Here is a 27,907-nt window from a genome sequence, read left to right on the forward strand (position 1 = left end):
TTTGGTGCACTGCAGTTTCATTATGACTTTCCTGCTTGTGGTCTGTTGGTCTTCTTCGATCTGAGGTCTGGTATCACTCAATAGTTCTGGAAAATTCTTAGCTATTATTCTTTCAAAAGGGCCTGTTTCCATTCACTCTCTCTCCTCCTTCTGGAACTCTGATTAGACGTATGTTGTACCTTATTCCTCTGTTCTCCATGTCACTACTCTTTCACATTTTCCATCTCTTTGAGCTGCATTCTGAACAATTTCTTTGAATCTAATAATCTAATCTAATCCAATAATCTGAAGTTCTTGCAGCTGTGTTTCTGCTGGTTCTTACTCTGATGTAGTAAAAAACTATGGTTTTTTACTGTGAGCTGCTCATTTTCCATAGACACTTTATTTTTAAGAATTATTTGAGACCTGGATTGAAGATGAGCTCCTCCAGAGAGGATGTGTGCCTACTTCTGCTGGTCACTATCAACTCAGGGCCACCTTCAACGAAATTCTCCTCTTAAGGTTCATTCAGACCACACCTGTAGTACGAACTTGGACCACAAACCACGTGAAGGTGGCTTATGAATTCAGTGCTCAACACCAGGGTCAATACAGACTTATTCTTCTTTACCCTTAACACTGAAGAGGCTCTTTTAGTTTCCTGGCTTCATCCAGGAAGCTCCTGACAGATTCTCCAACTTGCACAGGCCACAGGCTTTCAATCCTGCTCCCTTATCCCCTGCGTCAGACAGTTACCAGGCAGGGAGCTCCAGGTCATCAAACTCTGCAAAATCTCTGCAGCAAAAGCCAGCTTTGGCCCCCACTCACCTTCCAGGACACCTAGTTTCACTTTGTTTAGGGTTGACAAATATCTTACTTTTATACCAGCTTAGCAACAGGCTTTATCATACTTCATTCAGCATTTTCGTTGTTCAGTTGGGAAGGTCATTTAGCATATCTAATACACCATGAAGCCAGTGACAGAAGTCTTTCTATATTTACACTAATAATCTAATTAGGTGCTATTGTGTTTCCTGTTTAATTTGAGGGCCAAGTCTGTGTGCAAGATAAAAACAATTATTGTGAAAACATGGCAGTGTATTATAATAGATGGAATGATGGACTGAGAACCTCTGCATCAGGCAAGTCACCACACTTCTTCAGACCTCCATTTCCTCATTTATAAAATGGGATGATGGGGACATAGATCTTAAAAATAAATAAGACTCACTTTCTTCATCTGTAAGAATGGAGCCAACAGAATGTTACTTCTGGGTTGTAAGGATTAAACGACGGAAAACACACAATAGAGCCTATCTGGGTACAAAAAAACACCCTCTGTAAATTTCAGTTTTCCCCTCCAAAGTCCCATCCGATTCTAGAGTGTAAGTTTCCACGTGATAAAGCATTACACTAGCGGCATTACATTAATGCCACGTACAAAATGCTTCCACATATAGTATTTTATTAATATCTCATAATAATCCTGTGAAATAAGTAATATCCCATTTTACAGATAAGGATAACAAATTTCAAAGAGATAAGAAAGCACAATGTTAAGCTAATAAATGGTCTTGAACTCAGGTTGATTCCAAAATGTCCTTTTCAATGACACTGATTAGTAATTGGTAATCAGCCACTAACTGCTACACTATTCTTTTGAAGCTATTAATATCCCTAAACCCAGTCCTACAGATGAGCAAATTGCTGCAAAGAGAGATTCGGTAAGTAACCTCAATTTACTCGGATCATCACCAGGAAAGAAGGGATTAAAACTTGCAGTTCAGGAATTTCTGAGCTAGACTTAGTTTTCTGAAGGCTCACAGGTTAAACCCATCTGAATGCCCCTCTGAAAATTCCAGTTACTATCTGAGTTTCAGCTTCTTAACTTTTTTCTTTATATAGCACTGAAATTCACATTTGGCCCCGTGCCCACCCTTCTTCTATAAAGCCAAACTACTGTCAAGAAGAGCAGGAAGGGTTGCCCCTGATTGCTTTTCAGGTGGTAGAGGAAAAGTTGACATTTCATCCTCCTCTTGCTTGGAAAGGAAGCCAATCATTTATAAGAACCCTCGTCTGGCTGTGGCTTCCATCAGTGGGATGGACAGAAGCCAGTTAAATGGCTCAGCCTAAGCCATACTGAAAGAAGCTGGAATGAGGAAAGAGTGGATTCCATATGTTGACGCTTTTAATAATTCATGAGTTATATCAGTCTGCAAGTAATAAATTTCACTAAACATATCTATGGTAAGATGGTTTAAGATACTGTCAAATCAATTAAATGGGTGAATATAATAAAGTAGGCACAAATATAACACATCATTGATTTTACTGGTTCATAATTTTATATGTTAAAAATAATGGTTCAGCTGTTTGATAGCAAAAAAATGTGGATTATTCTTAGACACAGTCTTCAAACACACACTCCTCATCCCTGGATCTGTTACTTAATAAGTACACTGAAAACACTTAAAAGAAATACTTCAATGAAAAAACTAGAAACTTATCTGATTCAAGTCAACAAGGCTAATCTATAATCCAAAGTGTTCAAGAATGCTAATGGTGGCTCAAACTACTACTTCTCATGAGACGTGAAACAGATCTACAGTTTCATCTGACTATCCCATACCTGAAACATTCACAGTTTGAAAGAGAGGCCCATGCTCTGGCCTGGGCATAAAAATGTTTGCTGGCGGCCCACTGACTGTATTTTAGAGGTCAGCTATGGTATGGAGGAAGACTTCACTAGCTTGGTAAACAGAAACTCTTGGGAAAGGTTAAGTTACAGCTTGTGGCATCCGAGCACAAAGCACCCACACACTTAAGACCAAGGAAACCAAAGCTTTCATACAGTTTTGAGCTGACAGGAGTGTAACACCACCATTAAAGTTGATACAAAGTGGGAAGAGCAATAATGCAGACATTTCTTAATTCTTAACTTCTCTGCAATTCCAATAAGGTACATGTTTTGTCTACTATGTTTTATCTCTGCTTCCTCCTGGGCCAGGGTGGGGGGAGGGCATATGAACCCACAGGGCAAAAATAATAGGCAAGGAGACACCGATGGACAGGAGTTCAATACATTTTGGGAGGTGAAACAGATGGAGCCTCTTGCTAGACGACACACAGAAATGTAGAATAAAATATAACAAAAGTCTTTAAAAATATTCAGGAAATGGGAAATCGCCAGGAACCAAAAATGAAGAAAAACTACGAATGAGAGCTGAAGGCACAGGGGCTTGTTGACACCGTGGTACCCTGGGGAGGGCAGAGGCTGTTGCTGCGCTTAGTAATGCAGGGGTGTGGGTTTTCACACCCATACCGGAAGAGGGACATGGCTTGGGGCATAGGAAGGAAGGAAACTGGCAATGAGACTTACACATCAAGCCAGAATGCTTAAAGGGCTGCACAATCAATGAGAAGGTAGTCCAGAAAGTCACCCCTAGTATGTGGAGACAACAGAAAAACATTTATCCTTTTCAACCTGAGTTTGGGCACAGTGGGTGCTTTCCATAGAGGCTAGCCCTCATGTAGGTTTAGGGTCTAAATGGACTCTCCCTGTGTAGTATGGAAACCTCTTACCAAGGAATTAATGTTAAAAAGTGATTTATCTCTGCAATACTTCTGGAACACCTGGCAGAAGCAAAAAAAAAACAAAAAAAAAACACAACCAGGAACAAACAAATTCTGGAGAAATAGCCCCTTACCCCGGGTGGCAAAGATTTCCACAGAAAATCTTACCAGAGATGAACTCACATTCCAAAACTATAAAACATATAAGGAAACAATGCAACAAGAGCAACAGGCAGTAGACAAATGACAGGATTAGACCTTACAAGAAATTTAAAAATTGGATTACTTGAGAATATAAAGTGAGTATCTCAAATAATTAAGGTATAAAAGAGTGAACTGAAAACATACGTGGAAAAAGAGACATTATAAAAAAAGATCAGACAGATTTGAAAAATAATTACAGCTTCTAGAAATAACTGTTGAAATTTAAATCTCAATGGATGGGTAAAAAAAACACATCAGACACAGCTAAAGAAAAGAGCAAAATAGATGTGAAAAAATTACCCAGCATGTAGCACAAAGAGTTAAAAATGTGTAAAACATGAGGGGAAAAAACAAACAAACAAACAAACCCGAGAGACACGACAACAGAATGAAAGAGGTCTAACATACATTTAATAGGATTCCAAGAGGAAGGACTGGCGAGAATGACAGATATGTAATATTCAAAGAGAAAATGACTCAATTTTCCAGCACTGATTAAAGACATGAACTCCAGGTTAAAGAAGAAAAATCACTCTCAAAAGCAGACAGAGAGGGCCTCCCTGGTGGCGCAGTGGTTGAGAGTCCGCCTGCCGATGCAGGGGATACGGGTTCGTGCCCCGGTCTGGGAGGACCCCATATGCCGCGGAGCGGCTGGGCCCGTGAGCCATGGCCGCTGGGCCTGCGCATCCGGAGCCTGTGCTCCGCAACGGGAGAGGCCACAACAGTGAGAGGCCCGCGTACCGCAAAAAGAAAAAAAAAAAAAAAAAAGCAGACAGAGAATGGGAATAGAAAATCACCATTTGGCAACCATTATACCAACAGATTCAGGCAAGAAATCATCAGTGGATGCTAAAACTAGTTGATGAAAGTTTGAGGAGTAACAGGATATTTACACAGTCTCAAAGTATTCTCCCACAAGACACGTTAAAAGAAAGGGGTAACTTCCCATTGGAGAAACCTGTGAGCAAAGTTATCATCACTACTGACAGGACAAATTGACATCATGTGTCCTCCAATGTGATACACTGAGAACCAACATTACTTTGGTGATATTCCTGTCAAAAATGCATAATTTAAATTTCTATAATTTGGAACATGATGCATAATTTGGCACAAAAGCATCAGACAAACCCAAATCAAGGGACATATTCTAAAATAACTGACATGTTCTCTTTGAAAAGGCCAATGCCATGCAAGACAAAGACTAGAGAAACTGTTTCAAAGGAGGCTAAAGAGACATGACAACTGAATGCAATGCATGGTCTGGAATCTTCCTTTGCTATAATGGACGTTATGAGGATAACTGGCAAAAGCTACATAAGGTCTATAAATTAAATAATAATGTTGTATCACTGTTTATTTCCAAATGATTTTGGTAACTGTACTGTGATTCCATGAGAAATATTTAGGGGTAAAGGTACATCATACCTGCAACTTCCAAATGGTTCATGAAAAGACATATATAAATGTGAATACACACACACACAGAAAAGAATAAAGGAAATGTGGTAAAATATTAACATTTGAGGAATATGGGTGAAGGGTGCACAGAAACTCTGTACTATTTTGGGAATTTTAAGTCTGAAATTATGTCACAATAAAAAGTTAAAAAAATAGAGAATTTCAGGTCTGTTTAAGCAAACAAAAGGCAGATAGGGAAACATAAGCTACCTAGCAAAACATAAGAAGCTAAACCTTCCAAGGATGATGATAAGAAGATTCAGAAATTGGAGGTACTAGGTGTCCAGGAAGGAGGGACTCTAAAAACAAGAATAAGAAACAGTTGGTTCCACGATCCCTTAAACTTATATGCACAGGCAGGTCAACCCCCTACCTGTCCTCTCTACCCTCTGCCACTTTAGCAGAAGAAGGATGTTTATTCTCTGGGGAAAATGAATTAGAGAGATTCCATACTCAGAGACATGAGGCACGGACGGCAGGGTAAGGCACCACACTGAATACAGCAGATTAAGTGATCATCTATCAAATGAAGGATGAGAACCCATCTCCTTCCCCCACTCAGCTCCCCACATGCATGCAGCCCAGACTTAATCCATCCTCTCCCTACTCCCAAGGGCAGAAAGATTATTCTCTGGATCCGTGAACCAATCCAACAGAAATAACCCATGAATACCAACAATCAGGTCCCCATCCTCATAACCTCAGTAAAGCCCATAAGGTGACAAACCTATCCATGTATGCAGAGCTTCCAATCAGCTTTCAGCGCCTCTATCTTAAATAAGAGTAGACTGCTGAAAACCATCAGGTATTTGAAGAAAGTTTCCAACATGAAAGATAGAAAATAAAGACCTGAAAAAGGAGTTCAAAGGAAACAAACAATACAGGGAGCTAAAGACAAATAAAAACAAAACCACAAATATCTTCAGAGAGAGAAAGTACAGTATCCTTAAAACAAGAATAGGAAGATATAAAAAAAGATTAATTAGAAGTCAAGAAAAAACTCTAAGAAATTAAAAGTGAACAAAACTTTAAAAATCAAAAGAAAGGTTAGAAGGTAAAATTGAGAAAATACCTAAGAAATTAAAACAAAAGTCCATTAAGACAGAAAGAAATGATAAACAGGAAAGCAAAGATAAGAAAAATAAGTATCAATCTAGCATATTCATCATCTAGGTACCCAAGTTCCATAAAGAAAAAAAAGAAAACAGAGGGAAAAAAGAATCAAAGATATTAAACATGAAAATTTCCTTATAAAGGGCCCAAACCAGTATCCAATGAACAAAAAAACACTCATACCAAGGCATACCATCATAAAGTTTCAGAACACAGGATTTCCCAAGAAGATAAAAAATTTCACATAAAAGGATCAGGAATCAGAATGACACCTCAGTTTTTTGAGATTAAAACGGGAAGCTTAGGGCTTCCCTGGTGGCGCAGTGGTTGAGAGTCTGCCTGCCGATGCAGGGGACACGGATTCGTGCCCCGGTCCGGGAAGATCCCACATGCCGCAGAGCGGCTGGGCCCATGAGCCATGGCCACTGAGCCTGCGCGTCCGGAGCCTGTGCTCCGCAACGGGAGAGGCCACAACAGTGAGAGGCCCGCGTACCAAAAAAAAACAAAAAAACAAAAAAACAAAACGGGAAGCTTAGAGAACAATGAAGCAATGTTTTCAAAATTCTGAAGAAAAGCTACCACAACCAGAATTTTACACTAGCCCAACTATTAATCAATATGAAATAGAATAAATGCACTTTCAGACACACAAGGTGACAGCAAATTTATCCCCCAATAGTCCCCTTTCTGGGGAAGCTATTGGAAAAAACAATCCAAAAAAGAGAAAGATGTTAGAACTTGGAACAAAGAATCCAACAAAGAAGAGAAAAGGAGGGAATTCCGAGCATCATGGTGAGCAGAGAATTTAGGCTGACCTCTGTACAGGAGACCTAGAGAACAATCAATCCACACTGGAGCTGAAGGTGCAGGGCTATGGGAGAGAAGGGTGGAGGGAGGCAGGGAGGGAAAAAAAGGGGGAAGGAGGGAAGAAATCCTATAGTTTACTTGTGTTTGATCATTTCACTCTTTTGGTGGAAAATTTAGTAACAACCAGTGGTAGGAACATGGAAAACTAAGAGGGGAAAAAAAAAAAGGCAGTTATGTATTTACTTCCTGGAAAATAAAAAGTTATACATAATCATGTTTTACTACTTGGTTCCGTTGACAGCAACATTTATATAGTCCTAATAATGCAACAGTAAACACTGCTTTAATGAAAAATGATGATACCGCCCCATTGGTAAGATGAGAAAGAAAAGAAATGTGCAGAGGAAGAGGCAAGAACAGGAAACAAAGCACTAACTCTAAGGAAGTAAAAAGATAATGTCTGTGATTGAGAAATCAAAAATAGCACTATCAGCATTTTATGAGGAGATAGGAAAATAAATATCAGAGGAAAGCTGACAGAGTTGAAGGAAGTTGCCCCTTGGGAACAGGCCTTAATTTTAGTTACATGTTTTATTTTACTATCTGAATTTTTAAACCATACATGTGTTAAGCCGTACTATTTTTTTTAAAGTCTTTACAAAACTAAGTGATATAACTGAGATACAAAAGAGAACCAAAAATCAAGAATCAACCTCCAGTTGGAGCAATGTGGAAATTTTTCTACTCTGCAGCTACAATGACCCATTTATTAGAAAACTACACTCAAATATTAATTGATAGGTATGTAAACAGTATAGGATATTAGAAATGGAAACAGAATTCATCATCCTGATGTTGTGATACACAACAGCTCATTTTCCTGGTAACCTCTTAAGCAGATTCACAGGAGAATGGAAGTGGCCCCTGAAACAAGGGGAAAGGGAATCTGGGGTGCTACTAAGTGATAGCTGGTGCATGAAGGGTGACTTTGCCAAAACACTCAGTATGTCCTCAATGTCATCTACCGCCAGATCAAGCTCCCACAGACTTCGAGAAACTACTCCACTCGCTGCCCTCCTATGTGTGACATAAGGAAGCAGTCAGCTGGTGACTCACGAAAGCCAGAGTCATAAAAGTGAACTCTACAAAATCCGCAGATGTAGGCCTGCATCCAGGGAAACCGTACGTGTGGTTCACCCACTGCCATGACTGGAGTTGCCGTGCAGCTGTGTGCTACTCAGGTATACTAGTCTCCCTCTACGAGGAAGGATGCTCTGATGGACACGATCCTCTCTGCAACACCCCCGAGTCTGTCTCTTCATGTGCCTTACTTATCCTCCCCACCTGGATCTGACTTGTGACCTCATCTTCTCCATTTTCTATCTGACCATCAGAACTGGCCAAGTTCTTGGCTTGGGGTCCCGGGTCCAGCTCTTGGGATCTTCCTGCATCTCTCCATTCACAGACCCAACTCAGCTTTCTTTACTCCATGACCTGAGACTTTCTAGCTTGTTTCCAGAGAAGCAACTACAGATACAAAACAATTCAATGGCAAAGGCTGCTCAAGGAAAGGCTTGGAGTTGAGGGCAGTAGAGTGGACTGCTTGTGCGACTGTGATCCTGTAAATGTGGTGCCTCTAAAAACAAAAGACTCCGAAAGCTTAAACTTACTTAAAATTCAAGCTAAGATTTCTAAATTCCATACATACTTTAGTCATATCTGGGCAGTGGGAGGAAGAAGGGGAGAACAGGCCAAGAAGGCCTCCTGGGGGGCAGGAGAGGCATTCAAATTCCAGAGAAACATTCCACAACCTGGAAGTTAAAGGGCACGGAGTTGAGTTAAACAGACTGCTAACCGGGTATCTTTTCAACTCAGAGTTCTGTTTCGTGCATCTGAGCTGGCACTTCTTCGGCCTGCAGAGTGATTTATAGCTTGTTAGTATTTACAGCTGAGTGATATTTTCAGCGGCTTGTACAACCACAATCTTTGTGAATGAGGGCCGCCGTCTGAACTTCTAAGTACCGGTAGCCCTGAGTTCTTCATGTAGCTGAGACAGATGTGGGCTGAACCCAGGCCCTGGATGCTTCTAATCCAAGCCCCAGGGGTACAGAAGAGGAACTGGATGGGGAGAGAGGGAGAGCTTTCTCCAGGCAGTGAGTCAGGACACACACTGTGAATCAACCCCACATCAATGTATGGTTCCCTGGACCAGCAGCATCAACACTGCTTGGGAACTTGCTAGAAACGCAAATTCTAGGACCTCACCAAGACTTACTCGGAAACTAGGTGTGGAGTGGCAGCCATCTGTGTTTTCATGAGCCTTTCAGGAGCTTCTGATGCATACTGATATTGGAGAACCACTTCCCCAAGAACTAGGGGCTACAGCAAGCTCTGCTGCACTGCACCCACAGCTCTGACCCCTGCTCCTCATGGGTGATGACTGCCAGTCAGGTAGGTGCTCGTACACAACCCTCCCACTTACCAAGCCTTCCCTGCCTACCTCAAAAATCTGGACTTGGACTGATGCTGACAGGATGTCTAGGTAAGTATATAATCCTCGTCTGAGGCCTTGCTTGCAGCTAAGTCACCGTTCTGGCTAGATTTCATAGGAACAAGCTCTTATTTTCAATCTTATTCTTATGCTAGGTTCGACAATCCATTTTAAGTTACTCCTCCATTTTTCTCATCAATTTTTGTCAACAGCCATGGGACCCCAGCTGTCTCTCCTTCCTGTTCTAGGTCTGGTATGGTCAATGCTGAAAAGAAAAAAAATCTGCGGTATCTTTACTAGTGTTATCTATGAGAGCAAATTTGAACAAAACTGTCTGTCAAAAGGGACTGGGTAAATAAAATTAGGACATACTGATAAGGTGGAGTATAATCTTTCTAATCATGCTGTAGAAAAATAACACGGGAAACTACTTCACTCTACAACATGATTTTAGGACTACATTACGTTTAGTTTTTAAAAATTGACACTGAGGGCTTCCCTGGTGGCGCAGTGGTTGAGAGTCCGCCCGCCGATGCAGGGGACACGGGTTCGTGCCCCGGTCCAGGAAGATCCCACATGCCACGGAGCGGCTGGGCCCGTGAGCCATGGCCGCTGAGCCTGCGCGTCCGGAGCCTGTGCTCCGCAACGGGAGAGGCCACAGCAGTGAGAGGCCCGCATACCGCAAAAAAAAAAAAAATTGACACTGAGAGGATACGGTTTTGTTGGCACATGCCAGAAATCCAAAAATTCACAGCTCTTGGCCCATTCCATCCCCGCATCACATTTAACGCTCACTTGCTTCAGTCTCTGTCCTCCAGACATACTCACATCTGGCAGAGAACCAGAGGTAAGGTGGGCGAGGGTGCCCGAGGAGATCCCCAGCCACACAGGCTAGGCCCAGATGTAGGGACCAGGCCTGCCAAGGGGCAAGACCAGAAATGACACAGACACTTAGAAGCAATACAGGTGTGGAGTATTTGGGAGGATGATAAAGTTTTGCTGATATTTGCAAAAAAAGGGAGAAAAATGAAAGCATGGAGAGACTAAAAAGGTAGTAAAATGCAGGCATCCTTGACAGGAGGAGCTAAGAAAATTAACGATAAAAACAAACATGGCATCCCTCATAAAGAACCTTAATTTGGTGAGAAATTCCTTCCAAAGAGAAGATTCAAAACAAAGGGCTAATCTCTCCAGACCTGACAGCCATGAAACTTTAAAGTTGTGCTCCAGAGTTACTTTCTCAAACCTTTTCAAGTTCTGAGTGTGTAGTGCAACGTGGATGACGTAATTTGCCCCCTCTCTGGTTACAGAACAGAATGGCAAAGCATCTGCCTACACCAGCACTTGGTTTCTGCAAGGCTACCCATTGCTGTCTCCATCATTCACACACATAGGCCCTTTTTTTTTTTTTTTTTTTTTTTTTTTACATTAAACTAAGGCAGTGGCATCAGGCCAAAACAGGGCTCTCTACTCTCACCCCTCCTCTCCAGCTGAGCAAGCTCAGCGCATGGCTGGAGGCCCTGACAGCAGATCTTTGAAAGAATCAGACCATCCCTTGATTTACTGACCAAGATCCACACCTACTCCCACCTTGGGGTGTCTGATATTGTAGTTTGATGGAATCTAGAGTGGAGACTTCCCTGAAGGTTGGGCTCATAGTAATCACATCTAGGGTAGGTTAAGTATTTCTGAAAGGGAGGGGGAAGGTGAACTGTAAATAAATCAGTGTTACTCAGGCCGCCTGTCAGTTGCTTTCACTAAAGATGCAGAAATGTACAACCCACAGCTTTAAATCAGGGCTCTCATCACCTGAGCTCCTAGAAATGTGGTAAACACTAAATTTCCCTAAAAAGGATTAAGAGTTAAAGGAAAAAATTAAGAATATATTTTTCAGTTGCATATCCAGATCTATGCTTTTTATACTTATCTTTCCCAAATTAGAGTCCAGCACTTTGATCATTTTGTCCTAAATTAAAATACACCTATTTCAAAACTATAAAATTTCATATACTATTTTCTCCTAGTCTGTATTCTTATGAAAGACAGAGACCAAAATCCCAACCATTTATTCTTATACACTTTTCTTAGAGCTTTAGCTCAAAGTACAGAATAAAGTCCTACTGTTTCCACATTTTCTGGCTGCGCCATGACCATCCCACCTGTATGAATTCTCCTACAGAGGAACAGATGTAATATTCTTTGTCTCAGGTTTGTACCATATACTCACAAGAGTGGAGATGTTTCAGCCCAGAGGAGGCTTAATGGCTCCCATAAAACTCTGTAAGTAACTCAAGATACTCTGCAGGTAGAAGACCTGGGTTCTTGCTTGTTTACACAACTTGCCCATTATATGACCTTGGACGAGTCATCAGGCTCCTGTGAACCTCATTGTGTCTGCTTTAGAGATGAGCAAGAATCTATCACTTTCCCCACCTTCCCAACAGGGTGAAGGTCAAATAAAATAATGGCTGTCACAACAGCATGTGAGGGAGCCTTGGATGGCTCAAGTCCTGGGGTCCCGATATTCCTTCCTCCCTCCCTCCTTCCTTCATGTATCAAGGGCTTCCTGTCTGAATGGAATCGTCCTAGGTATTATGAGGAATACCAAGATAACTCAGAAACTCCCTTAAGAAGCTTAAAACTTTACAGGAAATTATACTTCTATACATGTGCAGTGATAGGAAAGAAACAGATAATATGCTTTAAGAGTTATAAGAAGGAAGGATTTCTTCGTGCTTAGTTAGGGGTCCAGGAAAACCTCATGGAGGAAGGGGTATATAAGCAGGCCCCTGATATCCAGATAAAATGTGGATGACCAGAGACAATGGTGAAGAGAGGCATCTCAGTGAAAGGACTAACAGTCACAAGGGCACAGGGAAGGAAAAGCATGGAACAAACACAGAAAGGACAAAGTTGTGCTGCCAGAGATCTAGCGCTCCCTGAAAGGCAACAGAAGGAAATAAAGCTTGAAAGGCAGCCTGGAGCTGGACTGCGGAAGACCCTGCAGTCAGACTGCGTTTGGATGCCAACACCGCCCTTGCCCACGACGCCCGTGCACCCACACTCCATATCCGGATAAACGACACCATGTTCCTCACTCTCCTGAACTGCCCCCCGCCAGTGAGTCAGTGATCCCTAATAGCACTCACATTTGTCCTGCATTAATTCTCACCTGGGTTCCTGGAACAGCCTCCTGCCTCTGGGCTCAACCTCCTACAACGGCTCCATCCTCCACACTGATGTCAGACTGACCCGAAATGCAATCTCACCACATGATTACTGTGTAAATACTTCAGTGATCTCCCATCACCCACAGATAACATTCCAGAACCTTCCATAAGATGCCAGGTGTGGGCTTCCCTGGTGGCACAGTGGTTAAGAATCTGCCTGCCAATGCAGGGGACACGGGTTGGAGCCCTGGTCCGGGAAGATCCCACATGCCGCGGAGCAACTAAGCCCGCACGTCACAACTAATGAGCCTGAGCTCTAGAGCTCATGAGCCACAACTACTGAGCCCGCGTGATACAACTACTGAAGCCCGCACGCCTAGAGCCCGTGCTCCGCAACAAGAGAAGCCACCGCAATGAGAAGCCCATGCACCATGACAAAGAGTAGCACCCGCTTGCCCCAACTAGAGAAAGCTCGCGTGCAGCAACGAAGACCCAACGCAGCCAAAAATAATAAATAAAAAAAATTTTTTTTAAAAGATGCCAGGTGTTTGGTGTCCTGGGCCCTCTGCAGGCTCCACCTTCTGCTTCTCCCTCACAAGCCCCCTTCACGCCTGCCACACTGACCCCCTCAAAGTTCCTGAAACCGCCATGCTCTCTTGTCCCTCTGACTTCAGAATTTGCCGGTCCTTCTGGATGGAACCTAACTTCCCCCCTTTCCCTGACTAGAGACACCTGCCCTTCTCCTTTTATCACTCAGATCATCATTTACCATTGTTCTGGAACTACTAACCAAGGTAATTAGATCAAAGATAATAAAAGGTTCAAATATTGAAAAAAGGAAGCAAAATTAGCATTTGTAAATATGATTGCATATCTAGAAGACACAAGAGAATCAACGTTTAAAAAGTGAAACAATTACAGAATTCAGTAAAAGAGTATTTCAAAATTTATGTTCAAAAGCCAGTAATATGTCTTCACACAAAAGTTAGAAACTACAATGTCAGAGAGTACATATTCCTTTATCAGAGTATAAGAAAGATAAAATACCTAAGAAAAAAATTTTCAGGACTTGTGAAGGACCTATATAAAGAAAACTTTAAAATTCTACCAGAAAGGGCTTCCCTGGTGGCGCAGTGGTTGAGAGTCCGCCTGCCGATGCAGGGGACACGGATTCGTGCCCCGGTCTGGGAAGATCCCACATGCCGCGGAGCGGCTGGGCCCGTGAGCCATGGCTGCTGAGCCTGTGCGTCCGGAGCCTGTGCTCCACAACGGGAGAGGCCACAACAGTGAGAGGCGTGCGTACCGCAAAAAGAAAAAAAATAATAATAATAATAAAAAATTCTACCAGAAGGACAAATCTTGCTTCCAGATAGCAAGATCTACTGCAATGTAAATCCCCAAGGCATGGATTTTTCTCTGCTTTGTTGACTGACATATTTCAAGTACCAAGAACACTGCCTGGAACATATCAGGCACTCAGTAAGTACCCACTGAATGAATAAATGCCTAAAAGTATCTAAAAATTCAATGTGACCAATCGAAATACAAATAGGATTTATATTTGTATTCTGGGAGAAACTGACAGAGATGTCAACCTCCACTTGAGCAAAAATTCAAGTACTCAGGGTTACTGAAGGCAGGGAGAACCAGAATAACCAAAACGTTTCTGGTGGAACTATAAACTGGTACAGTCTTTTGAAAGGGCCATTTGTTAATATCTATCAACATTCAAAATGTGTTTATTCTTTCAGCAATTTCTCAGCTGGAATTAATTCTGTAGATACACTCACACATTTATGTGCAAACACATATGAAAGGATGTCTCTTGTATTACTGTTAGAAAATAGATTTGCATGTAAGATATACCTGAACAACGGAATAGTATACAGCCATCCTTAAACCTGAAGTATACCTATATAGAATGAAATGGAAGTAAGCCCATGATCTATTAGTAAAGTAAAAAAGGCAAGGCACAGAATACTATGTATAGTATGATCCCATTTGTGTTCTAAGATTATATAGTTAGGTTTATATAGGAATAGAAACATTCTGGAAGGTCACCTTTGGCAACAGATTCAAGGGAAGAGACAGACAGAAGGAAACTTTACCTCAAGCAAGACAGAAAGGTGTCTGCTGTTGTTTTGCTTAATTTTACCGTTTTACTTCCTCTCAGACACCCTCGCTTCGGGAAGTGTCCTGCCCACCCCCATCCAGGAGCGCTGCCTGCCCCACCCCGTACACTAGGGTGTACAGGACTACTCATACAATACCCTTCCTCGCTGGCTTCCCAAGTTAGTGGAGAGTTCCTTTGAGGGCAGGGCCTGCTTTCCTTTCCTGCTTTCTCAGCACATGGCAGAGTGCCTGGCACATAGGAACCACTTAATAAAGGCGGGAGGAAGGAAGGCAGGAAGGAGGGAGGGAGGGAAGGAGGGCCCTACATGAAGATTAACCAGGTGGCAGCACACAGGACTATCTAGAGAAGGTAGAGTCAGGAGACAAGGCCGGCCGGCCGGCCGGAAAGAGAGCAACGATTCAGTCTGACATGGAGAAGACCCTAGTGCTCTCAGGTGGAGGCCTCGGGGTCTGTGAGCCAGACGGCAGGTGTTCTCCAGCTTCAGGCACTTTCAGTGAGAAAGAAGCCGTGGCCGCTGACACACTCCCTGCAAGGCCACAAGCGCCTTGTGACTCCTGCAAGCAAGGACGAAGCCCTGTGAGCAGCTTCTGGCCACACCATCTTGCTGCTGGAAATACCCAGGGGCCTCAGCCAAAGTCCTGAGCAATCCCTAATGCCTCTCAATCACTTTCGCTGATGATGTTCCTCACAAGGAGTCTGAATGTTAACTGACGTAATCCATGGAAAGCACTTAGCATAAAGCACAAGAGGAAGTGCTCAAAATATAAGCTGTTATTATTAAGTTGCTTACAGAATCCTTTCAAGAGTTCAAAGCACCACAACTGCAGAAGTCATCAGAAGTCTTCCATTTCCAACAAGACCCAGGCCTCTCCATTTATTTCTGTAATAAATAAACATGCTGTCTTCCTAAGCGTATTTAAAATAAACTGGAAGCTGCTGCTTCGGTATTTCTTACTTTTGTCATCATTTCAAAATTAAGCTGGTCCTATCGGCCCCAAGTCTGATAGCAAACTCTCATCTTAGAAAGCTCGAATTTAAATAACCTTTACAAATTCAGTACATTTTCCATCATCCCATCCTGATAGCTGGCCCAGGCCTGATGTGGCTCGCCCCGGAATTCATTTACCACAGAGGGAGGGTCATTCCAGTCTTCATAGGAGATGGCGGCGTATGGATAGATCCGGTCATTGATGATCTGCAGGGTGGCCAGGGCAATGGCTTTGATTGACTGGAAGTACGCTTCCCAGAACCACCGTGCCTGTGAAGAAAACCACACTGTGTGAAGTGAGCAAAGAGAGTGAAGAACTAGCTGCTCCGTCAAAAGCCAACTCTGGGTCTGGGTAATTGCCTTATTCCCGAAGAGGGAGACCAAGGCAAAGGCTCCCTGCTGTTCAAGCCAGCTCCATCAGAGTGGGCATTTAACCAAGGCAGTCAAAATAGCACGTGAGCACGTGAAACGCACACTGGATTCAATTTAGGTTTAAGAGAAACTACGTGATATTTAAGACGAAATATCAGTGTGTTTAACCAGAGCAAGTTTAGAGTCTTTTTTGATATAACATACATAAAGTGCACAGATCTTAAGGGTACAACTCAATGAATTTCTACCTTCAGTACTCTTATAACTACTACCCAGATAAAGATATAGAACATTCCAGCACCCCAGTCAGAACCTCACCCCTCCAAAAGTAATCATTACTCTGATTTCTATTAGCCCACTACTGAATTTCATATTAATGGCATCAAACGGTATTTACTCTTTTGCTCAACACTGTAATACTAAAATCAGATTTTGGTGTCAAGTTATGCTGGCCTCATAGAAGGAGCTGAAAAAGTTCTATTCCTTGACAAATTTTACGCAAGGTTGACGTTATTTCTTCCTTGAAAGACTGAGAATTCATCAAAAAAGCCATCTGGGCTAGGTGTTTTTTTGGTGTGTAAAGGTTTTAAATCATGGATTAATTTTCTTTCATACCCATAAGATTATGCACATTTTCATGTCAGTTTTGCAGGTAGTATTTTTCAAGGAATATGTTCACTTTACCTAAATTGTTAAATTTATTGGACTAAATGTGTGTCAATGCCTATTTAATGCCTATAGAACCTGTAGTAATACACCTCTTTTCATTCCTGATATTGATAATCTGTGTTTTCTCTTTGTATTTGATCAGTCTTACTGAATGTTTATCAATTTTATTATCTTTTCAAAAAACCAATGTTTGGTTTTGCTGATTTTCTTTATCTTACATTTTTTTTCTATTTTGTTCCTTTCTGCTCTTATTTTTACTTTCTTCTGTTTTGGGGGACTTTAATTCATCCTGCATTTAGCTTTTTGAGGTTGAAGTTTAGATATTTCAATCTTTCTTCTTTTTTAATACATACATGTAAAGCTATAAATTTACTTCTATGCACTATTTTAAATGCATCCCACACATTTATATATCATTTTCATTAGACTTTAGGTGAAAAATGTTTTTAATTTCCTTTGTGATACTTTCTTTAATCCATGGGTCATTCAGAAGTATGCTTTTTAATTTCCAAACATTTGGGGATTTTCTATTTATCTTTCTGTTACTGATTTCTACTTTGCACTGTAGTCAGAAAACACACGTTATTTCAAAACTTGGCAATTTATTTAAACTTGATTTATGGCCCAGTACATAGCTTATTTTTGCAAATTATCTATGTGCACTTTAAAAAAAGAGAATTTTGCCATTGATGAGTGTAATGTTTTACCACTGTCAAGTACAATAAGTTGATTTGAAGTACTGTTTCAATATTCTTTATCTTTATTGATTCTTCTCTGCCTGTGTGCATGTGCATGTACATGTGTGTGCGTATGTTTACTTCCAAAACTTTTACTTTCAAATTTGTGCCCTCAAAGCTTGTCTCAGGATTGTCTCTTATAAAAAGGATATAAATGGCTTTTAATATTTTATCCGATTCAAAAATCTTTGGCTTCCAATTGTACATATAGTCCATTTACACTTAATGTAACTTCTGATACGGCTGAGTTTAAGTGTATGCTCATTCTATTTGTTTCATCGAGGTTCACAGATATACCTCAGTGTGGCCCTTTGTGTTTATCCCACTTAGGACTGGAGAGCTTCTCCAATCTATGATTTGATGTCTCTCCCTGTTTTTAGAAAACTCTGTCAATATTTTTTTAAATATTGGTTCTGTCACACTCCTCTTCTTCTAGGACTCCAAATACACACGTACGTAAAATGTTTTCACCATGTCCCATGTATCTCTTATTCTCTTCTCTGTATTTTTCCTCCCTGTGCTTCAATCTGGGTATTTTCTACTACTTTTTCTTCTGGTCCAATAATCCTTTATCCTTTTTTTGTGTGTGTCTAAACTGCTATTAAACCAATGTACTGAATTCTTACTTTCCCTTCTTATATTTTTCAGTTGCAGAATTTCCATTTGACTTTTTAAAAGATTTCAAAACTTTTATTTTTATTTTTATTTATTTTTTTAATTAGTTTCTGCTTTATAACAAAGTGAATCAGTCATACATATACATCTGTTCCCACATCCCTTCCCTCATGCATCTCAAAACTTTGTTGAAATCCTCCTTTTCTTCTATATTATTGAACATTGTTCGTTCCCGACTGATAACCCCAATATCTGAATAACCTGTAAGTCTCTATCATCTGTTTTTATTCTTCATTTTGGTCATTTGGTTTCAATTTCTAGCATGCATCTTAATTTTTTATTGGATGCCAACATTCTGTATTAAAAAATTGTAGAGGTTCTGGATGATCCAGATTATCTTCCTCCTAAGAATGTAACATATTCTTCTGGCAGGTACAGAGAATGCAGTCAGACCACTATAATCCTGTCAGGGGTTGGTTTTAAGTTTTGTCAGGGCCACCTTTTTTCAGCTTGCCCTTACTCTGAAGCTGTGGCCTTCTGGGCCTTCAATTAAAGCCTGGGGTATTTACCAGGATCCCTCCATCTTGGCCAGCCTTGAACACTGATCTTTACCTCATCAGTACTATACACGGTTGCTGAAATAGCTACAGAGCTTGTTAGGCTCCCAGCTGTTTCCTTCTGCAGGGATTCTCAGAGTCTTGTTCTGATCGTGTGCACCTCAGAAGTTGGCAAACACCTTAAGGGAAGATTGCATGCCCATTTTTTGCTATATCCCCGTGGTTCCCTTTCTCCTGGGATTTTGTTCTTCAAATCCCAGATACTTCGGAAGCCCCTAACTCCAACCTGTCAGCCCTGTGGGACTGCTGCTTTCTGCAAAGCCTCCGTACCCTGGGCTGTGAATTAGGAAGCACCCTGGGGGAAGGAGCCAGAGTGAACAAGTAGCTCCCCTCAGTGTGCTCCTATCTCTCAGGAATTGTCCCTCAAGTCCTGACTGCATGGGCTGCTCTCTGAACTGTTGTTTCATCTACTTTAATAAGCTCTTATACTTCTTTTTCTTTTATTGACAGGAGGGTTACTCCCAAACCAGCTACTGTGTCAGAGTCTTCTGAAAGAAGACAGTTTCTTATCCAAGCAGAGTTTAAACTCGGTTCCTAATGAAAGCAGGATGCTGGTGTAGATGACCTCGCCAGCTTCATTCGGCCTACGAGTCCACTCAAAACCAGAGACTGTTAGGACTCACGCAAGGGGGCGAACACTTCCAAGTTTAGCATAAGAAATTGGAAGCGTAACCGAAATAGGTGGAGGAGAAAGACACTTTCTAGTCCAGACTTACTGACTTTGGTTCTGTTTCCTGGGCAAGTCCTCTATTCATTAGTTAAAGCCAAGGATAACTTCTGAGTTATATGACGACTGTTGTTTCCACTAACATTAAGAAGAAGGCGAAGCATCCCAATGAGAATTTCTCCTACTCAAAGAAAATCAGAAACAGATTTAGCTTCCAAGGGCATCTGACTTAAGCTGTCCTGTGGTCTGCCATCTGGGTACAGCCTGGGGGCCTGCTGGCTGCCTGCTGCTGCTTCTTAGATACACTCCACTCACTCCAATCTCCTCCCTGCTCAGTCATCTTGCTGCTTTCCCTCCCATCATCCAGCCAAAATATCTACAGTTCACGAGACCTAAAAGAATCCATCTTCTCTGTGAGACCTTTACTGAGGTTGAGTGCCCCCAACATCAACAATCTTCTCTTACTGTGAAACACCACAGCATTTACCTTTACCTTATAGGTCAGGTCTCTTATTCTGTTCTACCACTGTTTTGCTGCTATTTCGGATGATCACATTTCTCTCTCCAGCTAGACTGAATTCCTTTGGTGTGGAAACTGGCATTCTTTTATTGGTATCCCTGCAAATGTTAGAATGTGTTCCCTGTTGCAAAGCACTTTGGTACCCATGGTCTCATTTGCTTTTTATTACCAGTTTGTCACTTATTTGGGGCAGATGCAAATCTCATTTTATATGTGAGGAAACTGAGACACAGAGCTGTTAAGTGGCAGTGTCACCACTCATGAATGCTAACTCTAAAGTCAGACCTTTTCCTACCCCATTCTAGAGTATTAAGAGTACCAGCACACAGTAAGTTTCAGGAAATGGTCCTCTACCAAGGAACTGAAAGGAGTAAAAATTCACTGAGAAGCGTGAGCCCACACATAAACACACACAGCTTAAATATTTACCTCCTTTTCTACCCAAATGGGTCCATCATCGTAGGTTCTTTTAAATCACACCACCCTCAAACTTAAGCATTCCAAAGCTTTACGTTCACACTGAATCACAGCAGAGACAGCAGCATTTGGGATTTATAGGAAACAATGATTGGGAACAAATCCACCTAGAATACCAGCCAACTGCACAAGTGTAGGACAGAGCTTCTGATTTAAGATGCCTCAAATCATCTAGCCCTGTCCACCAAATTACAATTTCTCTCAGAAAGGAAGCAAGCTTTGCCAAGAATCATAGTTCAAGTGTCTCAGCCTGAGGATAAGTGAACTTTGCAGGCTTAATTATTTCTGCAGGACCTCTTTAACACCTTGAAGTGTTTAGAAGGCATAATTTACAGCCCCTCCAGGACTCAGCATCAGCTACTTTTCGGCAGAGAGGAAGGAGTTTTCAGCTATGCTGGCAATACGTGAAAGCACCAGTGTTCCCATCCAGTGAGCAAATGCAAATGCTTATTATGTTTTGAGGGTTTTTTCCCCCCTAAAACAGGGGCCACACTTATCTCTATCTGAAAAGTTTAAATGAGGGATTCTTCCACAGCTCTGCAAATTCCCTAGGCACTCTACACTGTGGATCTACACGACTGAAAGGTAAGTCACATATGAAATGGTCATAACAATAATCTTCGACAAAACATTTAGCTTTTCTTCATTAAACAGATACCATGGTAATTTTGTAAAACATGCATATTTCAAAGCATAAGAACTACAAAGTTCCTATGATGCTTTCAAATATTAGAATCATAAAGCAAAGGGCAAGGATTGGGCCAACTTAAAACTAACTTAAGCAAATAAATACTTCAAATTGAAACTGCTACTTTGGTTTAATTTCTTTGATCTTCAGTAACATAAAGCCAACAGGATTAGCAATAACAAGTGTTTAAAGGAAGCCCGCACAGTATGGTAGAAAGAGCCACGGCAATGAGTACCTTGCACAATTTTAAGTGACTGAATCCCTCTGTTGTTTGAATCTATGAGATGGAGACCACACCACCTTTCTCGTGGAGCTGAAGATCCCGTGAGATGAGGGTTGTAAAGCTCCTTGCCCAGTGCCAGTGCAGAACAGATAATCAGAACATGTTAGCTCTCTGCTCAACACTTGCATCCACCCTGTCCCCTCAGGGTCTTTGTCACTTACGTTAGAATACACTCAGCACGGTTTTGGGGTGGGAAGGGAGGAAGGGGAAGAGGAGAGACAGAATGGGATCTCAACATTACATTCCATTCATCTCAATTCTTGAAGCCAGTAAAGAAATCCAACTGGTCACAGAACAGAGTTAGATATAATAAAAATAAATCAAGTACGAGTGTGACAGACCTTTATACTGAAAAGTACAGAAACCAATGACATGCCCCTTCTACCTGAATCTCTAAGCTTCCAAGGAAGAGGCCAGCACTCCTCTGGCAACTGTGAGGGTGGGAACACATCTGGTTTTGCTCACGACTGGTCTTGCAGCCCCTAGCACAGTGCCTGTCAAGGAGTGGGCAGTCAAACGTTTGTTGAAAGAACAAATCCATCTCCCTCACAGGCATCACATGCATCTCACGGGACTTTCCAAATCTTCGAAGTACCAGCCCATGACCTTAAAGGGGGAAGACCATCATTTAATAATAATGACCGCATCGTGTATACAGAATTTTAAAAGGTAAAAGATGGAGGAAATGGATTTGAGGGGAAAAAAAGTCAGATTTGTTTCTGGGTGAAACAGCAAGGCAGCAATGGGATTATAAGTTTCCCTTATATTACGCATGTAAAGACCACGAGAGAGAGAAACGGTTGTTAAAACTATGCCACGCAAGTCTGTTCCTAGTGGACAGGCTATCCAACCATTCAAAGACTATACAGAAGGCCAAGAACCCCAGGATCCCTAGTGGCCCAAGAGCATCTGCCTCCCAAAGCAGTGACGGCTTTCCAGTGCCCTTCAGTCAGCAGCCAACTGTGCAATGCCCTTCCCATCAGAACCTCCTGAATGTGACCCACGTCGACAGGCTTCATTTTAGTGCATTGAAGGACTTTCCTAATGAAAACCACAAAATAAAATGATAAACCAGCCAGCTAAGCCTCTGTCCCAAATCCCAAGAGGCAGCACCGTCCAAACACCCGACAACAACATGTAGCTGTGGATCAGTAGGTGCCCCAATTCTGCTCTATTTCCCCACCCCCCCACCCTCTGGTTGGTCACAACATAAAGGATCTGCTTCTGCTTAGGATGCAGAAAGCCACAAGGGAACATGGAATCCACCAGAACAATGAGAAAACGGCACCAGATACCCCACTATCACCATAACTTGTCTTGGGCCGATCGGAGAACTATGGTCATAAGGCAATCAGGGAAACCAAACTCCAAAGAGTGACATCCAGGAGCAATGGGACACTCAAACTATTTCACCTTTGAAAAAGCACAGAAGGTAGGGGTGGCTACTGTAAAACCAGCCTCAAAATACAGCTAAAGTTTTAACAAATTCCTCAAACTGAGTGTGGGCTAGTAGGGCAGTTTGGAAGTTCTTGACATAAGCAGGACACCCTCCCACCAGCAACTCAGAGGGACACTGGCCTGGTAGCAGGGGCAGAAGCAAAAGCCATCTGCCCCTGAAGGACAACCAGGTAAACTCGCTCGGATCAGGCTCCTACACAGATAAAGCGCACAGGTCAGCTACCACCAAGGGAGGGGCAGGCAACTCCCTCCAACCTCAGACGCCCACAGACAGAGGGCAGACTCTAGCTGCCCAGGGGGAGGATCAGGAATGCCGAGGAAGCCCCACCTCCAAGGCCCCAGCAAGCAAGCCTGCCAGACTGCAGCTGGACCAGGGGAACAGAATCCTACTGCTCCACCGCGAGCCGGGCACCACACACAAGCAAGGGAAGTCTACCCACTGATGGGAGCAAGGCCTCCTGTGTGGCACAGGTGGGCAGGGCCTGCTGAAAGTGGACGGTGAGGCTGGAACTCTGAGAAAAACCTTAGTACCTTGTGCCCCACACAAGAACAGGGTGACCACCAGCAGCATCTGAAGTGTGTGGTGCTGGAGGTAAGTCTAGCAATGGACAAACCCAAACCCACCTTGATTACACACTAGATTGAGTCAACCTCCTATGCTAACGGCTCACAGAAGAAGAGGTCTGCCCATTTCTGGACATGACATTTACTTTAGGTCTCTTATTCTTCTAACACACAATGTCCATCATTCAGTCAACATTTATTGGAAACAAAATGCGAAAGAAAACAATCCACCGTCAAAACATAAAGCCACTAGCAGAACCAGACCCAAAGATGACCAAGATGTTGGAACTACTAGATGGGGACTTTAAACTAACTATAATTAATATGTTGAAGGAGCTGGTAAAAAAGGCAGATCACTTACATGAACAGATGGCAGATGGGAGTATTCAGTAGAGAGATGAAAACTATATAAAAAAAGAGCCAAGTGAAAATGCTAGAAGTAAAAAACATAGTATCATAGAATTTCTTCAACTGGTTTATCAGCACAGTAGATATGGCAAAGGGAAGAAATACTGTAGTGAACTTGAAAATAAAAAAGAAATGATCCAAACCAAAATGCAAAGAGAAAAAGAGTGTAAGAAAACAGAACAGGGGCTTCCCTGGTGGCGCAGTGGTTGAGAGTCCGCCTGCCGATGCAGGGGACACGGGTTCGTGCCCCGGTCCGGGAAGATCCCACATGCCGTGGAGCAGCTGGGCCCGTGAGCCATGGCCGTTGAGCCTGCGCGTCTGGAGCCTGTGCTCCACAACGGGAGAGGCCACAACAGTGAGAGGCCCGCGTACCGCAAAAAAAAAAAACAAACAGAAAACAGAACAGGGCACCCAAGAACTGTAGAACCGTATCTAATGTTCTTACAGTAGCTGTAACTGGAGTTCCAGAAGAGGGGTAGGAAACAAGGCAACAGATACATCTAAAGAAATAATGGCTAAGAATTTTCCAAAATTAATGAAAAACAATAAAACAGACTGAATAAGTGCAGAGACCCAAGACAGAGTAAACAAAGCATTCGCCTTCTCCCTCAGGAAGTTTAAGAAACAGCTGCATCGTTAAAGATGCCAAAGCACTTCTGCCTCTGAGCAACCTGGGAGATTCAAGAGATCTGAGTACGGGAGATCTTCTCTCAGCTTACTACACTGACAGAACCAGATACCTCAGGTGAAGGGCTGGAAAATATTTCCACGCCTCACGGATTAATGTTTCAAAGCTGTGTCTGAAGATGAATCTGAAAACTTCCAAAGGGATTCTAAGCCTTTCCAAGCACCAATGCACCACAGGCTGATGAGTTCCTTTTCATTTGTTTGCTGTGACAAATGGAACCAATGAGCATTCCTACTATTGCTCCAAAGCCTCCTATGCAGCAAACTCTGCAGGGTTACACTGGCTCTCCTCCTCGCTACCTTCCCGTACAGATGAGAGGGCAAGAGCAGGGAGCCCAGTGCCCTTCTTGTCTAACCTCACACCAGCCTGGAGGCAGCAGAGACAGGCTTGAACAACCTCCACCTGGCAGCCAAAGTCACGCACTGGTGAGGTCAAATGATAATCCGGGCATCCTGATTCCTAGTTGAGAACTCCTGCAAGACTGGCTTTTTGTTTATTCTTTTGCTTATCCCATTTTTATAAACATAAGAGTTACAAGACAACGTACTTAAAATTAGGGGAAAAAATATCAACAAAACCCCTCAGGGGCTCTTCGCATGGACTGAAGGTTTTATAAAAATGTACTAGGCCTGTGTTGTCAGTTTTTCTAGAGGAGAAGAGGAAGTTCACTCACATTTGATACCTTTACTCAATGATTCAACAAACAATAATAAAAAGGATTTACCGCCTTTAAAGTAAAGAGAGATTTCTGAAGCAGAAGAGGTTAATATATCAGGAATTTATCAGCACTCCATTTTTTTCTTTACTTAAAATATTTATTTTGTTAATTACATTTAAAATACCTTACTCCATAAAATCTGAGAGTGCTTTTTCTCATTCCCGTACTCATGAAGCTACTTTACTCGCCCTCTCCATGCGCATCTTTCACCTAAAAATTCCTGATGCCCCTGAAGGCACTTTTCCATCATCTAGCGCAGTGTTCCCAGGCCCATCATCTCAATTACTTGATCACAGCACCCGAGGAAGCCACATATACCACTCACTGAACTTTCCTCAAAGCCAGAGACATCTGTTCACGTAACAGTAGCAGAGTTCATTCCACAATTTTTTGGTAGGTGTAAAATTTTTTTATTTCTTTACCATGCAAACTTGCAACTGCTTTCTTTTTAACTTTTCATTTTGAAATAATTTTAGAGAACAGTTGCAATGGTAGTACAGAGAGTTCCCGAATACCCTCACCCAGCTTCTCCCAATGTTACATCTTGTATCACCACGGTACAACGATGAAAACTAAGATGTTAACATTTAGTTAATTCTATTAACTCAGCTACAGACTTCTGTTTTCTTTTTGGATTTCCCCAGTTTTCTTCTAAGGTCACTTTTCTGTTCCAGGATCTAATCCAGGACACTGCATTGCATTTGGTTGTCAAGCTTCCTTAGTTTCCTCCCATCTGTGACAGTTTCTCCATCTTTCCTTGTAGTTCATGACCTTGACACTTTTGCCTAGTGTGGTCAGGAATTTTGCAGAATGTCCCTCAATCTGGGTTGGTTTATTAGACTGGGGTTATGGATTTTGGAGAATACTACAGAGCTGATGTGCTTTTCTCTTTACTTCATATCAGGGGAAACATGGTATCACCGTGACTTATTACAGGAGAAGTTCACCTTGATCCCCTGGTTAAGGTGGGGTTTCCCAGGTCTCTCCACTGTAAAGTTACCGTCCCCATTTCATAATCTATGCATTAGAAGCAAGTCACTATATTCGGACTGTATTCAAAGGGAGGATAATTAAGCTCCACCTCCTGGAGGAGGGAGTATCAAAGAATTTAGCACACCATTTTTAGCGTTGTTTAAAAGGATTAAAAACTATGAAATTCTATTCACCGAGTATTATATATATGTTAGCTACTCTATGTATACACAGTATAGGATTTTATTAAAATCCTTAAGCCTATGGGGATTTGTGGCTTATGGAAATATTAAAACTTTTCTTTCCTCAATAATTTCACTAAATAAAAAATCTGACACTTGCCTTAATGTTAAGTTGAAGACTGATAACATATCTCATCTATTGAAAAGAGAAAAGCATATAGCCAGCTTTTATTAAAAATCTTAAGAGACTGGGCTTCTCTCGTGGCGCAATGGTTAAGAATCCGCGTGCCAATGCAGGGGACACGGGTTCGAGCCCTGGTCCAGGAAGATCCCACATGCCGCGGAGCAACTAGGCCCGTGCACCACAACTACTGAGCCTGCACTCTAGAGCATGTGTGTCACAACTACTGAAGACCGCGCGCCTAGAGCCCGTGCTCCACAATGAGAAGCCCGCGCACCACAACGAAGAGTAGCCCCCGCTCGCGACTAGAGAAAGCCCACCACAGCAACGAAGACCAAACGCAGCCAAAAAATAAAATAAAATAAAAAATTTAAAAAAAACAATAAAAAAATCTTAAGAGATGAAATCTACTGAGACCTCAAATATTTCCAAATTTCAATTGCTTCTAGTCTCATATTTTAACTTTACGCTGATATATACACAGAATTACCATCCAAAAATAAAGTAAGCACCCAGTTTGATAATTTGGAAAAGAATGAAAGAAACATAAGGAAACTAGTAGAAGCAATAAGAAAACAGAAAAAGAAACGAATCTGAAAAGAAATCCAAGAGCTTTCCATTGATTGGTTCTTAAGAAAATCCTAGAGAATCAACTAAAAACCTATCAGAGCAAATAAGGAAGTTCAGTTAAGTGGCCAGCTACAAAATAGTGTTTAAAATAAATAAAACAAAAAACCAAAACTCTTATATCCCAGCAATACCCAGTGAGATTGTGTACACACACACACACACACACACACACAATTAATGGCAAAGTTCATCCCACTACCCCAACTTCTCACAGTCCAGATTACTATTAGTCCTCCTGACAGATGTTAGTTACTTCCCCAGCATCCATTACTTTCCTTATCTTTACTAACAAAACCAGCTTAAAATACTAAATTTTCCACTCTCTTGTGCAGCAATGGATGACCGTGTGACACAGTACTGGTACAGCCCATGGGTATGTGAGTTTTCCTAACTAAAAAGATGAAGTCTTTTAAGGGAAAGCCTTTTGGTTTTCTCCCTTGGTCTTCTCCCTCTGCTTGCCTGGAATGAAGACATGATTGGCTGGAATTGAAGCAGACGTATTGTAAATGAAAAGACAAAGCCAGCATGCTGATGGTGATGG

General features: G+C 42.0%; 1 protein-coding gene across 3 annotated transcripts in view; it reads right to left on the bottom strand.

The window, feature by feature from the left end:
- EXT2 (exostosin glycosyltransferase 2) overlaps positions 1-27,907 on the bottom strand; it is a 135,115-nt gene that overhangs the window by 54,809 nt on the left and 52,399 nt on the right. For 2 of the 3 annotated variants that reach the window (XM_082628826.1, XM_082628824.1), the window contains one exon: positions 16,059-16,190. The exons of the other annotated variant lie outside the window; for it this stretch is intronic. In XM_082628826.1, the coding sequence (XP_082484952.1) occupies positions 16,059-16,190 (132 nt within the window). The remainder of the gene's footprint in view (positions 1-16,058; positions 16,191-27,907) is intronic. 3 annotated transcript variants of the gene reach the window in all.

Source organism: Mesoplodon mirus (genome assembly GCF_964341445.2).
Source record: "Mesoplodon mirus genome assembly, chromosome: 7".
NCBI classification, from domain to species: domain Eukaryota; kingdom Metazoa; phylum Chordata; class Mammalia; order Artiodactyla; family Ziphiidae; genus Mesoplodon; species Mesoplodon mirus.